At 38.6% G+C, this 15,587-nt stretch overlaps 1 protein-coding gene across 6 annotated transcripts in view; it reads left to right on the top strand.

The window, feature by feature from the left end:
- Positions 1 to 223: 223 nt before the first annotated feature.
- Positions 224 to 15,587, top strand: part of SEC22A (SEC22 homolog A, vesicle trafficking protein) — a 74,738-nt gene continuing 59,374 nt past the window's right edge. Inside the window, exons 1-2 of one of the 6 annotated variants that reach the window (XM_047735271.1) lie at positions 224 to 322; positions 7,485 to 7,685. In XM_047735271.1, coding sequence (XP_047591227.1) covers positions 7,504 to 7,685 — 182 coding nt within the window. In that variant the 5' untranslated portion in view covers positions 224 to 322; positions 7,485 to 7,503. The other 5 variants (XM_047735277.1, XM_047735260.1, XM_047735276.1 and 2 more) reach the window with 5 other exon arrangements.

Below are 15,587 nucleotides of genomic sequence, written 5' to 3'. Positions count from 1 at the left end.
GAGATTAGCTTTATTTGTGAGAGACAATATTATCAGTCACTGTCACCAGAGGACGTGGTAACATCTCGGCGCAGGTGCGTGAAAAGCTGCCAATCTTTCTTGGATGGGGGCGGGACTACATCGGGCCCCAGGAGGGGGCGGGTCAGCGTGTCCTTCCCACAGAACTTGATTGGTCCGGGAGAGCCGAGGGACGGGGGCGGAGTTTGATCCTGTCTGGCGCCAGCCACGTTGGACGCGGGGCTGCCCCGCAGAAAGGCCACTCCCTGGCCCCACAATGCACTGCGGGTCGCGTCACTTGGAGCGGCGGGTCCCGGCTTGACAGGTACGACCTGACCTCTCGCAGTTCTCATTCTTACCCTCTTAGAGTCATTCGAACCCCTAGCAGGCGTTCCCATCGCTCTCCCTACCAGCCGTCACGGCCCTTGCCCTCGCGACTGCAGAACTCCCCCTGGGCAGGAGGAACCCAGCGCGTGCCCTGGGGGCGGGAGCCCGGTGGTTGGAGCCGCCGAGCTCTGGAGAGGTGAGATTGCGGGGTTTGGTCCCCTTCGACTGGAGGGGTACTGTGAGTGCGCGCGAGCGGCGGTTGCCCCATGGTTGACCTGTCTTGGGTATGGGGCAGCCCAAGCAGAGGAGTCCGGGGAAGGGGCAGTCTCTGTGGGCTGCCAGCAGCGGGGGGCATTCCCTGGAGCCCAGTTGTTAGAAACACGGTAATCCACCTAGGCTATTCGGGTGGAATTAGGAATTAGGAATTAGGCTATTCAGAGAGCTTGACGTGGCATTTACTGTTTTTTTAAAGGCAGGGTGGGATTTGAACTAGTGGCTTACTTTGCGTTTTGTGGGGATTTAATGGGCATTAAACCCAGAGATTTGGCCGCGTTCGCCATCAGAAACCTTTTAAGGCCCTGTTAATGACACTTTGAGAGCGGTATGGTTTAAAGGAGACCTGAGCAATTGGCTCGACAGGTGGAAGAGGGCACCGGAATAGGAGGCCGAGCTCCAGCGGACTTGAATCTTTCTGCCAGCGAAAGCAGCTTTGGACTTTTCTCCACCTTAGTTTCCTGGATCGTCCGCTGGGGCTGTTGGAGAGCTTGAGAACCAGTCTCTCCCATGCATGTACAGCCAAGGCAAAGTCCAGGGCTAGAGTGTCAGCCACCAGAGGCGAGATGTTGTGATCCCAGCTAACAGGTGGAACAGTCATTTTTCTAAACTCTGAACTTGCTCACATGTTGACATTATAAGGAGTTAGGCAGTACTTGAAATAGTACCTATACTTTCCATTATTGAAGGTAGTTCAGTATTTGAATTTGACATGTGACCATGCGGTAAATTAGTGGGACATCTGGGCATTTCCTATGTTGAGAATCATGATATCAGTTTAGTGATTTTTTTGTGTGTGTGTATGAACTGATTTTTAAAAATCTATATTTTATATTTATGTTTAAAAGAAGCACAGGTCTTATCAAAGGGGTGCATGTGACTTTCTGTATACTTGAGTAGGAAGTTTGGAAATGTTGTGAGGCAGTATCTTATTGGGTGGTTAGAATTAGGCCTGTATTTAAATCTTGTCACTTACGAACTTAGAAATTGAATAAATTGCTTTTCTGAGCTTGAATGTCCTCAAGGGTAAAATAGAACTGATAATACCTCTATCACTGGTTATCAGAAGGCTTAAATGAAGTAATGTATAAAGTGCCTAGAAAATAGAAGGCAGCCAATTAATGATAATAATAAAAAACAATATTGTATTTTTGGTCTTCAAGGTGATGTTTCAGTTTCTTTATGTATCCCTATCAGGTAGATACTATCAGTATTTTTATTTACTTATTTATTTTTAAAGATTTTACTTATTTATTTGCCAGAGAGTGAGATCACAAGTAGGCAGAGAGGCAGGCAGAAAGAGAGGTGGAAGCAGGCTCCCCGCTGAGCGGAGAGCCTGATGTGGGACTCGATCCCAGGACCCTGAGATCATGACCTGAGCTGAAGGCAGAGGTTTAACCCACTGAGCCACCCAGGTGCCCCACTATTAGTATTGTTAAAACAATCCTATGAGATACATACTGTTAGTGACCACAGTTTACAGGTGCTCAAGTTTACAGTTAGCCAGTTTTTGAACACAGGCATTTGTTCCAGAGTCCATCCTGTTATCTGTTATACTGTCTCTTAAAATGTAAGGTGGTCTTTTATTATTTCAAAATTAGTAGATAGATAGTTTCTCTATCACTGGGTTCTTACTCATTGTTGGTTTTAGCACAGCGGTGATGTGGTACAAGAAACTTAGGTTTAAGCACCGGTTCTGCTGTGTATTTGCAGTATGACATTGAGGAAAGGACCTTCAATTTCCTCATCATTAAAATGGAGTTAATACCTACCTCACTGTTTGTAAACTGTGAGGTGCTACATAACTGTTGGGGATTGACACATTTGTGCATGTGTTGGGGGCCCTGTTCCTAGTTGTGTGTATAATTACTCCGGAGCCTGAGGTCTTACACATACTGTATAGTACAAGCAACTTGTAATAGGAGTATTGAAGGCTATTGGTAAGGTTTGGGGCATAGGCAAAGCTGCTAAATAAATTCTGATTTTCTTTGGTACCCTTCCCCTTTTCCTCTTCAAACTGTTTTTCAAGTGTCTTTCTGTTAACATATGGCTGTGCAAAGTCCTTCCTTTTTCTCTCAATCTTGCTCCCATCCTATACATCACAGTTAATATAGCCTTCTCCCCCGTAACCTCCGTTTCCAATTCCTAGAGATCTCAGCAAGCATTTTCAATCAAGTGTGCACCACTGTAGTGTTTCCCATGCAAGATAATTTGAGTGATATGTAGGTGAACATTTTTAAAAAATAATTTTCAAAGAATTTTCACACATACATTTGGATGAAACAACAACATAAAAAATCTCTAATTAGGAGAAAAACTTCTAGCATCTCAAAACTGATTTCACATGGGGCGCCTGGGTGGCTCAGTCAGTTAAGCGTCTGCCTTCTGCCCAGGTCATGATCTCAGGGTCCTGGGATTAAGCCCGGTGTAGGCTCCCTGCTCAGGGGGAACCGCCTTCTCCCTCTCCCTCTGCCACTCCCTCTGCTTCTTCTCTCTCTTGCTCACGTGCTTTCTCTCAAATGAATAAATAAATAAAAATCTTAAAAAAAAACTGATTTCACAGATATTATTGCTAAGGATAGGGCAAAAAAAATGTCAATTGAAAGACCTATATTAGGTAAATAATAGTACAGGTGAGATGTAGATATGGTAAGACTTCTGAAAATGGGGGCATCTGGGTGGCTGAATTGGGTTAATCAGCTGACTCTTGATTTTGGCTCAGGTTATGATCTCAGGGTCAGGAGATTGAGTCCTGCATCAGTCTCTAAGCTCAGCATGGAGTCTGCTTGAGATTCTCTCTCTCTCTCCCCTTGCTTGTTTAAAATAAAATCTTAAAAAAAAAAATTCTGAAAACGGTACTTGGATGATTTAAGTTTGGGAAATAATTAAAATAAGATATGAGTGGTAAACCCGATATGAAGTGTTTTTATCTTTTATGAAAACATCTTGCTGGAAAGTAGATATAAAGTGTACTTAAGTGTTGGGTTTTATTAATTACTTTTTGAGAAAGTGCCTTCCTGGGGTCCACAATCAGTACCTCACAAGGTTATGAAGCAGAGGTCAGCATCCCGTTATCCTGGGACTAAATAGTTGCTAAACCATTGGCATAGTGGGAGTTTATTTTCCTTAGTCTCTACATAAATGTTTTCCCAGACTTACCCAGATTTTAATTTGGGCTTTTTCCTTTAGCAGTTGCTATTGAGGAAAGGATATACAGGTCAGTACTCAGATTCCCTGTGAGTTTTCTGCTGTTGAAAGACATAATTTTTTTTTTTTTCTTTTTCAGTGTTAAAGGTGAGGGAAAATGGATCATGGCCTAAAAATGTATCTGTGGCCCTGATAAAACTACTATTGCTCCTGAATCTTCCCATGCAAATGTTAACCTCTTGATTTCCTCAGTTCCCATCGGGTCTGTCTTGGTTTTCCCAACCACCACCGTGCCTAGACTCTAAGGGTATTCTAACCCTAGCTTGGCCTTTATGGGGACAGATGCCTTTTTCTACTGGCATAGTCCAGATGATATTGGAGTGAGAGAGAGAGAGTGAGAGAGAGAGTGTGTGTGTGTGTGTTTAAGAAACTGCATTAAGAATCCAAGGTAGAAACAGAAAAGAGGGGTGGTAGTAGTTGGTAGAGGAGAGATTGCTTATCCTAAAGTGACTCAAGTCCATCTACAACTTTGTCAAGCCTGGCAGTGTTCACTGGGCAGTCATGACAGTTTTGTTTGCTAGCTCACTGGTTTGGATATTAGGTCCAATGACTCTGGGAGGAGGAAATTTAACTTTTTCTCAGAGGAGTTTTATCTACTGACAGAGGCGATTTTCTGACAACTTTTTAAGAATCTTGACAGGGACTGTCAGTGCTTTGTTGTGCTTTTGGTTACAAGCCTAAATGTATTAGGAATATCTGAAATGCGAGTTTGTTTAACTATAGTTTTCCAGTTAAGTGGTGGGTGACGCAACTTGTGTTTGCTCTTTTCATCTGAATTTCTTTAATTCTGGATTGATGGTTCTTGAGGGTAGGAACTGTGTAATCCTGATGTCTCCCATAGTCCCTGGCATATAGTACCTACTCAGTAAATGTTTGTTAAATGAATGGAATTTACAGTTCGGGATTTGTTTTTCTGTATATGTTATAGGAAATATGAATCATATTTTTCAGTTTTTAATTCATAAAAAAAGAGTAACTGAAGATTACATGAAAATTGGCACTCTGTAATAAAGATTATTCCTAATATTTCTGTTGCTACCCTAGAAAGATCAGGCATGAAAGAATGCAGCCTACTTCTAAATACTAAGAATGTGGGTGCTTGGAAACTATAAGTCACAACTCTGCCCTCATGGTAATTCCCAGAGTAGTCATTGTGTTGCAGTAAACTTCAGGAAGAAAAAAATTTATATTTAAATAATGAATGCCTAAGGGTTCAAAGACATTTTCCTACTTTTTTATACTTAGGCTAAATCTCATAATTATGGTTTAATAATTAAATAAAACATAGTAATAGTTTTTAAAAGGGGTTTGTTGTTCAGATATTGTCCCTTGAAGATTCCCAGCTTTCTCTTGCTATTGCTTTTGGAAGAGAAAAGAAACTGAATAGAAAAAAAAAGTGATTTGAATATGTCATGTTGGTTTTCTTTAGAAGATCCCATTATGGTAAAGAATAATTTAATTCCTGTTGTTTGTTTGTTTCCTTTTTTGAATGAACGGAGGAGAAAAATAGCATTGACCTGTTAAAGCCTAACTATTCCTTTAATTTCCTCATGAAAAAAGGAAAAGGGAGAGTATATTTAATGCATTAACTTTGTTGTTTGGTTTAATTTTTCATGTCAGTTACCATCATGAGTAGACAGATTGCAACTTTACATGGCAATGAAAACAACAAACTATAGTACTAATTTCCAAAGTTGGTACCAGTTGGTTTTCTTTGGCATTTTTTGATATATAATAAACTCAGTTTTTCACATTTGGAATGCAATACTATTGAGCTATCTGAACAGGACAGGTGAAGATTTAATCTTTGAGATACAATATCTTGGAAAAAGCCTATGAAATTGTTTTCAAAATTTTCAATTTTCACCATTTTCCCTACTGCTAGTGAGGCAGTATTTAGTGACATCCTTCTCTAAGACCTGGCCAAGAAAGAGTTATCACTTAATTTCAGACCGTGAATATATTTTAAGTTAGTGTTTTTCAAAGTGTCCGTAGACACATGCATAGTAATTACTGGGAATTTGTTAAAAATGGAAGCATCTCAAGCTCTACCTCATAGTCAGTGGATCAGAATTTGGGGGAGGGGGAGGTTCAGAAATCTGCATTTCTAACCAAACTTCCAATGGTTTTTATACAAGCTAAAATTTGAGCAACATGGTATAGTTTTTAGCAAAGTTTCTGATTACCTGATTTCTTTCAGACCCAGCCTATGAAGTCCTTTTATCTATTTTTGTGAAGCTTGATCAGAATATAATAAAAGAAGCATTATGGTTTATTTTCTGGTAAAGAAATTGGGAACAGTACTAAAACCAGTGTTCCTTTAGCTTTAAGACTTATTAAAAGTAGGGGCGCCTGGGTGGCTCAGTGGGTTAAAGCTTCTACCTTCGGCTCAGGTCATGATCTCAGGGTCCTGGGATCGAGCTCCGCATCGGGCTCTCTGCTCAGCAGGGAGCCTGCTTCCTCCTCTCTCTCTGCCTGCTTCTCTGCCTACTTGTGATCTCTGTCAAATAAATAAAGACTTATTAAAAGTAAATTTTTTTTGTTTTTTGAAGATGTATTTATTTATTTTAGAGAGTGTGCATCAGTGGGGAGAGGGGTAGAGAGAGAATCCCAAGCAGCCTCCTCCCTGCTCAGTGGGGAGCCTGACACAGGGCTCAATTTCAAAACCCTGTGATCATGACCTGAGCGAAAATCAAGAGTTGGAGCGCCAACTAACTGAGCGGCATGGGCACCCCAATAAAATTTTTTTTCTGTTTACAAAAGTAATATATGCCCACTGTGGAATATTATGAAAATTTAGGAAATTAAAAAATAATAATCACCCCAATACTATTTTCTGGAGATAAGCATTATTATAATTTTGGCATATTTCCTTCTGATATTTATTTCTCTATCTCCCCCTTCTTCTCTTTGGCTTTATAGTAAGCATTTGCAGTTTTTATCCTGCTTTTTTCCTGATTTATTTGTAAGCATTTTACTACATTATTGAACTCTTTTTCATAAACATAACTGTTCTTCATTATATTCCATCATAGTGTACTATAATTTATTTAACCATTCTTCTGTTGTTGGATGTCTAGATCGTTTTTGGATATTTCTGTGAAAGAATGCCTTTCTGTTTAACATTTTTTCTGAATCTGATTACTTCCTTAGGGTAGGGTTATATATTTATATTGCTATCGTGGTTGAAGGGCATCAATATTTTTAAACTCTGTTGAATATTGCCAAATTATTTTGAGAATGGTGTTTATTATAATATTTACTTCTGCAAATACTTACAAAAATGCCAGAAAAAAGCAAGTATTATTTTTAAAAGTTTTAAAAAAAATATTTATTTACTTTAGAGGGAGAGAGGTGTGGGCACACTGGAGGAGAGGTGGAGGGGGAAGGAAAGGGACAAGCAAACCCCACCCTGAATGCAGAGGCTGACGTCAGGCTGGATATCAGGACCCTAAGATCATGACCTAAGTTGAAATCAAGAGCAGGTAACTCAACCGACTGAGCCACCCAGGTGCCCCAACAGTTATTATTTTTTAAAGGCCAGTTTGTTAAGCAAAGTGTAGTATGTCATTGTTTTAATTAGTGAATCTTTGATTATTAGTGAGTTGAACATTTTTGCACCATTTATCAGGTTGGGCTTTCATTTTTTTAATCTAACCCAATTATTTGTTTTGTTTTAGGTCTCCTCTGCTGGTTGAAATGTCCATGATTTTATCTGCATCAGTCATTCGTGTCAGAGATGGGCTGCCACTTTCTGCTTCTACTGACTATGAACAAGGCACAGGCGTGCAGGAGTGCAGAAAGTATTTTAAAATGCTCTCGAAGAAACTTGCTCAGCTTCCTGATAGATGTACACTGAAAACTGGACATTATAACATTAAGTAAGACTTCGTTTTGCTCCATTAGAATCATTTGTGTAGTGGTTGCCAGTTACATGAAATTTAAGTGGTTGCTGTAAAACGTAGTGATTGCTTAGTTTAGAAAAGTGTTCAAGTCAAGACTCATGTGGTTCTGAACTTAAACTAAACAGTAGTCATCCTGTCATTGCCCTTTTTGCAGTTTCTCTGTGTCTATATCTGCTTTAGAAATTTTTATAGTTTTGGAGATCACAGGTATTTTATCTTTTAAGTTGGTCACTAGGTAGTTATTGGTGTTCTTACATACCCAGGCAAACTCTCTTGGGAAATATAAAAATTGTACATGATACCTGCCCTCAAAGAATTTAAGTTTACATATAGTGAAAGAGGCTAGCACATCTCTATTTATTGTATATAAAGTAACACTGGGTGATGGGATAGAGTGACTTTATCATAGTTCAGGGACTCTCTGAAAGGGTGATATTTGAGCAGAGACCCTAAAAGATGGGGGGAAAGGTAGTCAGATGAAGGATGCTGTGGATGAAGAGCAAGGCAGAGTAACAGCCAGTGCAGAAGACCTTTGACACTGATTAAGGGATGGGACGAAAACCAGAGATGCTGGAGCATTTTGGATGATTAATAGAGTGGCAGAAGGTGAGGTCAGAAAGCTAAGAATGGGACAGGTTATGTAGAGCTTTCTAGGCTGTGATACAGAGTTTGGATTGAGTCTAATGTATAGGAAACCATTGGAGAGTTTTAAGCGGGAGAGTTACGTAGGGTGATTTTGGCTTTGAGCAGATCATCCTGGCTGTTGTGTGAAGAATGGGCCCTATGGGAAAAAGAGTAGAAGCAGAGAGATTATTTAGTAGACTCTTAAAGAAGTTCAGGTAGAGGTGATGCTTAGAACTTGAATGAAAGTGAGAATGATGAGGGGTGTTTGGATTTGGGGAATAACACCAACAACTCTTCTTAATGGATAGTAGTGGCATGTGAGGGAAAGAGAATAATCGAGTTACCTCTAGATTTTTGGCCTAGAGAATGTCCATAATTACTTGGCTAATGGGGTTGAAATGAGTAAGGTTGGAGATGTGTGTTTCATTGATAAAAATCAAGAGTTCTGTTTGAACATGTTAAGTCCGAGATGCCCATTAGACATTTAGGAGGCACTGTCAGGTGGGCAGATGTGTAAGTCTGGAGCCTAGTGGAAAAGGACCAATACTGAGATATAGATTTGGGGGTCAGCTTTATAGTTTATAATTAAAACTATGGGAAAAGATAAGACACCCCCCCCCCCTTGGAGAGCATATGCATAAAACAGGACAATTAACTTTTGAGCAGTTTGACATAGATTTTGCATACAGAAGGATATCAGATGAGGACAAGATTCAGAAGGGATATAATTAGGAGAAGGGCTTCGTTATTGGGATGACATATGAGCCATGTCCTGAAGAATTCGTAAGATTTGGCTAAGACAGAGAAGAGAGCATTCCAATTGTAGAGAGGAGAGGCAGAATTATTAAAGATGACTTGGCCTTGGGGATGTATTCACCTGTTTGGCCTGGTATAGTGAATGGTGATTTAGGGATAGTTATGGAAATGTGAGATAAATAGTGTGGGGCCTGATCCTGGGTTTCTCTGCAAGTTCAGACTTAGGGATGTCACTATGATGTAATAGGTTATAAGAAGCTGTTACTGCAGGTTTGAGAGAAGTGACTTGCTAAAAAACAATGCTGAGGCAGTGAAATGTAAGATGAAATGGAAAGTCTGAGAGAGGTTAACTTATAATTAGGGCCTGACCTAATAAGATGCAAAAGAAAATGCTGGTCACAAAGACACTTCAAAAGGAGTGGGTAAGCCTGGTAAGATGGAATGCTAGAGATGAAGAGATGGAATACCAAAGATGACTAAAGCCTTGGAATTGGACAGAATGAGCTTTTTGGGAAGGGTTGCTTATGGGAGTGAGGAAGAACAGATAGGTAACTAAGCACTATTTTGAGTATTTTACTTGAGCTTGTGACTAGGCAGCCCAGTTGAGCTGGGTTAGAGATTTTGGAATCATTCACAGAGAAGTTGAAACTGTGAGAGTAGAAATGCCTACTGAGTTTCTGAGAGGCCCAAATAGAACCTTAGAGAAATGTCCATAATTACTTAGATCAGCTAGGTAATGGTAAGATAATGAGCTTTTATCTTAAACTGGGCTTTTAAAGGGTTTAACTGGGAAATGTAGGGGTGATGATGGTTAAAATATATCTAAAATAATGTCTAACCTATTTCTGTTTTATGGAGAAAAACTTGTAAATTTTAAGATTCCATTTAATAGGCACTTTTAGAACCCTTGGTTGTTATTCTGAGTATCAGTTGCTATTGTATGGTACTGTAGACCTTTATGTCAACATTACAGAAGATTGTTTAAACATATATTAATTCTGACAGATATTCTGGACTTGAAAGAACAAATTTTTTTGCAAATATTTTTCTTCCTCTCTCTTATTTCCTTAAGAGTATCATGTAAGATTTTAACACCCTTCCAATTCTGTTTAATTGGTTTTAATTCTAGATTATGTATTATTTCTTTATACCCCGTCTTATTCCACAAAGGATGTAAGACAATTAAAAAAAAAAAAGAGCACAGGAAAGAGAATCAAATGAAAGTAGAGATAGAGATAGGAGAATAATAAACTGAAGTAACATTTCCTTCTGGAGATGCAGACTACATAGTCCACATTCATTTGTTGGAAAAGGACTTGGAAATATTGCTCTGAGCATCTTCATTGCCAAAACAAAGGAAGATAATGAATCATTTACAGGATTCAGTGTCCATTGGATACAAACTTTGCTCTTCATGTTCTTGAGACCTGATATACTTAAAGAGGGACAGCGTTTGGGTAGCATTCTTCCAGCAGCCATAACAATGAGCTTTTTATGATTTTTCTTATAATATTCCCTAGCGTAAGCAAATGACATGATACAAAAAAGCAATTTTATGAGACAAGTTTAGGAGTGCGATGAATCAGCAGTGGTTTGATCTAGCCTGATCTAAGAATACAATTTAGAAATGTCTAAAGGAATAAATAGATTACATGGCCTTGGGAACCACACATAGAAAAGCCTCTATGCATGTTATTTTTGTAACGAAGTTTTTAAAAAGGTTTGAACAAGAGAATTTTCAGTTCTAGTTCCTGACAAGAACCTGGACTTTATTTGTTTACTATCATTGATTAGAGGACTTGTTGATTGTTTCCTATTTTATTGAGGTTTTCATGTTGTTTGACAATACATTTAGACTGAATTATGAAGTCACCATAAAATTGGGAGTTTATATGTTACCTGAGTTATTTAAAGTTCTCTTGTGACACCTATTTTTCTAGCTACCTTTATGCTTGCCAGATAAAACTCACAGATTTGCAGGCGTAGCATCATAGCACCGTTTGGAACTGGCTCCAGGCTGCCTGTCTGCCTTGTTGAAGCCTGGCTTAGAGCCTCCTTCTTTTGAGTCACCTTCTTCCTGTTTCATTTCTCTCATGATCACACTCCTTACACAGATTGCCTATAGAACTTGTTTTTTGTTTTATCATTTATATTTTTCTTATTTTACATTTATTTTTAAATTTTTGTATCCTTTCTCTATAGTTAAGTCACTGAGATACTTGATCTGTTCTGGCTTATAAATGACTCCTCATCTCTTAACTTTGTGGATTTCAAATTTCTGTAAAAATTCAGATGTTCTTTGCAGAATACCACTGAGAACCAAAACAGAATAGCTAGGAGTGTAGTTATATGCTAAATCAGATGTACCTCACAGTGGATTCTAGTTGAATAGGTAGAGGAATAGTGTAGAGTTTGAGAAAAAAAATTAGAATAATGTTTTAAAATTAAGAAAACTCTGGGGTGCCTGGGTGGCTCAGTTGGTTAAAGTGTCTAGCTCTTGGTTTCGGCTCAGGTCATGATCTCGCAGGTTGTGGGATTGAGCCCCACATCAGGCTCTGTGCTCAGCAGGGAGTCTGCTTGAGAGTCTCTTCCTCTGCCCTTCCCCCTGCTCCTGCATGCACACTCTTACTCTCAAATAAATAAATCTTGAAAAAAATATTTTTAGAAAAGTCGAAAAATAAAATTGAGAAAATTCGTTTAATCCCCCCACCCCCCACATGTGTTGGGAAAATGATGAACTTCATCAGATTGTAGTGGCTGAATACTTGAATTTGGCTAATGGAGCCCATTCTGTGGAGCTTAGGCTGGCACAATGCCTTGCACAGAAGATACTAACTGCTAAATGAGGGATGGTTGTTTTGGGAGTATGGCAGTGGTCAGAGTAGCATGGAGTTACGTCTTCATTTTCAGTTTGGCTTGTTGATTAGTGGGTGTTTGGGGGGTGCATAATCTAGTTTTGTGATTTCTTCTCATCTTACACTTGAATCCTTGAACAACATGGGTTTGAACCGCATGGGTCCATTTATAAGATAATTCTTTTCAGTAAATACAGTATAGTACTATAAATGTATTTTCTCCTTATGATTTTTTAAATAACATTTTCTTTTCCCTAGCTTACTTAGTTGTATGAATACAGTATATAATATACAAAATAATTGTTGATTGTGTTATTGGTAAGGCTTTCAGTCAACAGTAGGCTATTAGTCAAGTTTTTGGGAAGTCAGAAGTTATGCTAATTTTTGACTGTGCAGGATACTCACATCCCTAACCACAGCATTGTTCAAGGGTCAGCTGTCATAGTGATGGTGCAGTTCTCTCTAGGTAAAACTTTAAGGAATTTATCTGTTTCATAAGTTGAAGGATACTTTCCTTAAATTGTCATAAATGTTTAATATATAAACATGTCAGAACTTAGGAAACAATGATGACTAAAGCAATAATTATGAACCATATGAAATTAAGTTGTGTCCTATGAGAAAAGATGTGTGAGGATTACTGTTGTCCGTGATAAAAGGACAATAGACATATCTAACATATATATATAGCCATCTGTAGCTGAGTAATTCTGCATGGCATCTGAGATCATCTCTGTCTTTAAGGTAGGGGAATGTTGAAAACTCACTGACTTCAACCCTAAAGCCTTCTGGAAGTGGAGATAAAGTTGTATTCTGTTCTGTAAAATTTAGTCAAGTGTTTATTGATCTTCTGCTTTATGTAGGTACTTTTGTGTAGTGCTGGGCTGTATAATTATATGTATACAATATACTCAACAAATTAGTATATAAATAGGTGAATGAATGGTGTAATCTTTGTACTCATTTATTCACTAATTTATTGAGCATTTATTATATACTAGACACCAACTAGTTGCTAAGAATACAGTGGTGAGCTGTATAGAAATTATCTCTGCTCCAATGGAGCATAGATATTAGTGAAAGACATTAGAACAAATAAACATAAATATATAATTACAAATTGGCTTAATTACATGAAGAAAAATAGCAACCACTATGATATAACAACCATAAGGGTGGGATCAATTTTTATTTTATTCCTTTTACGATTTATTTATTTATTTTAGAGAGAGTATGAGCAAGTAGGGGGTGGGGCAAAGGGAGAAGGATTGAATCTCAAGCAGACTCCCCACTGGTCATGGAGCCTGACTCAGGGCTCAATTCTGCAACCCTTGAGATTATGACCTGAGCCAAAGTCATGAGTCTGATGCTCAGTGGATTGAGCCACCCAGGTGCCCCGGAGTGGGATCTATTTAGATTGTGTGCTCTGGGAGGAACTTTAACTCCAAGAAGGATGAATAGGATTAGCCAGATCAGAATTAGAGCATGGTAGAGATGGGTTTGGGTTGGAGCATTGCAAGTGAGGAAGACTGAATTCGTGAAGTTTCTCAGATTGGAAGTTGGAGGACTGGGAGTACATTGGTATCCTTTGGATCTGAAATAACACTAGTGTGGCTAGAATGTAGAGAGGGAGGAGTAGAGTTGCACAAGAAGCAGAGGAGTTGGCAGAGCTTCTTGAATATCCTGATACAAGGTCCCAAATTCTGAGGTTTCATTACTCTTAATTAGAGGGAAAATACAGACTGATTTGTGGCTTGAAAAAGTGGGGGGAACTGTTGATGAATTAGCACATAATTGGTTTATCTAGAATATGGGGAAGTTGAGTGTTATGTTGGGAAAGAATGTGGGCTTTGAAGTTAGAACTAAGTTTGACCCTGCTCTGCTTCTTAATGGTGTTTGTGGCCCTGGTAATCTACTAAACATCCCTGAGCCTCTCTTCTGTCATCTGTAAAATGGAGATAGTAGTGCCCCTTTATTGTGAGAATGAAATTAAATAAAATACATACACAAAGCACTTAGCAGAGGGTTTCATTTAAACTAAATGGTCAGTAAACTGTACCTGCTGCTGTTACTCCTCCTCCTCCTCAAGGCAGAAGGACAACAGCCAGATTGTCTGTGAAAGGTGTGCTAAATGAATCTAACGGACAGGCTAATGCATGCACAAACCGGCATGCCTGTAGTGACTTTAGACTATTTCATATGACGAATTCTCTGTGAAAGGATGGGAGTCTTTGAGTTTGTCTTTGTGATAGTTGAAAGCCAGAAGTTTTTTGATAACAGAAGGCTTGTATGTACTGTTGAAAACTGGCTTTGCATTTCAAAGAAAGACAATAGCATAAGACTAAATTCACTATGAAAAGCCATAATACTATAGAGTACTTTATGGCCTTTTCAGAGACTATCACATAATTATAGTAAACTAAAGTCTTTGAAAGAAAGACTCTCTGAAAATGCTGACATATAATCTTAAAAACACAAGCTTCCCTTTATTTCACAAATAATTCTCTAGTTAACTAAGTGCAAGCAAGAGAAACTGGGATAAACTGTCACGTATGTGTCTGTGGTTCACTTTATATTAATATGGAAATACAAATAACACAAAAACTTGTCCGAGTTCAAAAGCTTCAGTCATATTTTTGGAGGATAATAAAACAATTCCTAGGTAGCTCCTTGGGTGTTTGAGTGTGAGGTAAGCAGTCACCAATTGTGTTTTATCCCCCAGGTTACTGGGGGGTATGTTTGAATGCTAAAGACATGTCAAAGAATTTTTGTAATGATAGTGAAGATTTTTTGGAAAGAGAAAATTGCTTGGGAAAAACATACTTTGCCCTTTGATTTAGTTACTAATTTCATAGAAAAATGTAATATGTATGGCTAAACTTTTTTGACTATGATTCATAAGAAGAGATATATTTTATTTTTTTTAAATTTTTTTAAAGATTTTATTTATTTGTCAGAGAGAGAGAGAACAAGCAGGGGGAGATGCAGGCAGAGGGAGAAGCAGGCTCCCCACTAAGCAAGGAGCCTGACATGGAACTCGATCCCAGGACCCCGACTGAGCCACAGAGGCTTCCCAAGAGATACATTTTAGTTTGTAAACATTATATACAACTAGGAAACTAAAAAGTTTTATGAAACAATATACATTCCAATATTTTATGTTCTATTTCAATTTTTAAGAAAATGCTTTATGTAGTTTATACTAATTTTATGACCTAATAGGTCACAAGTTGCAGTTTGAAAAACATTGCATCAAATGACTGTATTAAGTGAACTTCAAAAAGAATTCCAGGTTATTCCAGAAGCCGTAAAACCAGCGCAATTTTTCCGGTAGTATATTCCACACCATTAATAATAAGTGATCACTAGGTGCCAACCCCATATCATTTGGCTGCATTGGATGGTCTTTTAAGAAAGAAAGAGAGAGAGAAAAAAGAAAGGAGGAAGGGAGGCTTCCATGAACTCTCACTGAAGGATACATAAGAATTTTTTTTTTTTTTAAGATTTTATTTATTTATCTGACAGACAGAGATCACAAGCAGACAGAGAGGCAGGCAGAGAGAGAGGAAGAAGCAGGCTCCCCGCGGAGTGGAGAGCCCGATGCAGGGCTCGATCCCAGAACCCTGAGATCATGACCTGAGCC

This window comes from Lutra lutra, chromosome 1 (genome assembly GCF_902655055.1).
Source record: "Lutra lutra chromosome 1, mLutLut1.2, whole genome shotgun sequence".
In the NCBI taxonomy this organism is placed as follows: domain Eukaryota; kingdom Metazoa; phylum Chordata; class Mammalia; order Carnivora; family Mustelidae; genus Lutra; species Lutra lutra.
The sequence above is the reverse complement of the archived record's forward strand: the minus strand, read 5'-3'. Positions and strand labels throughout refer to the sequence as shown.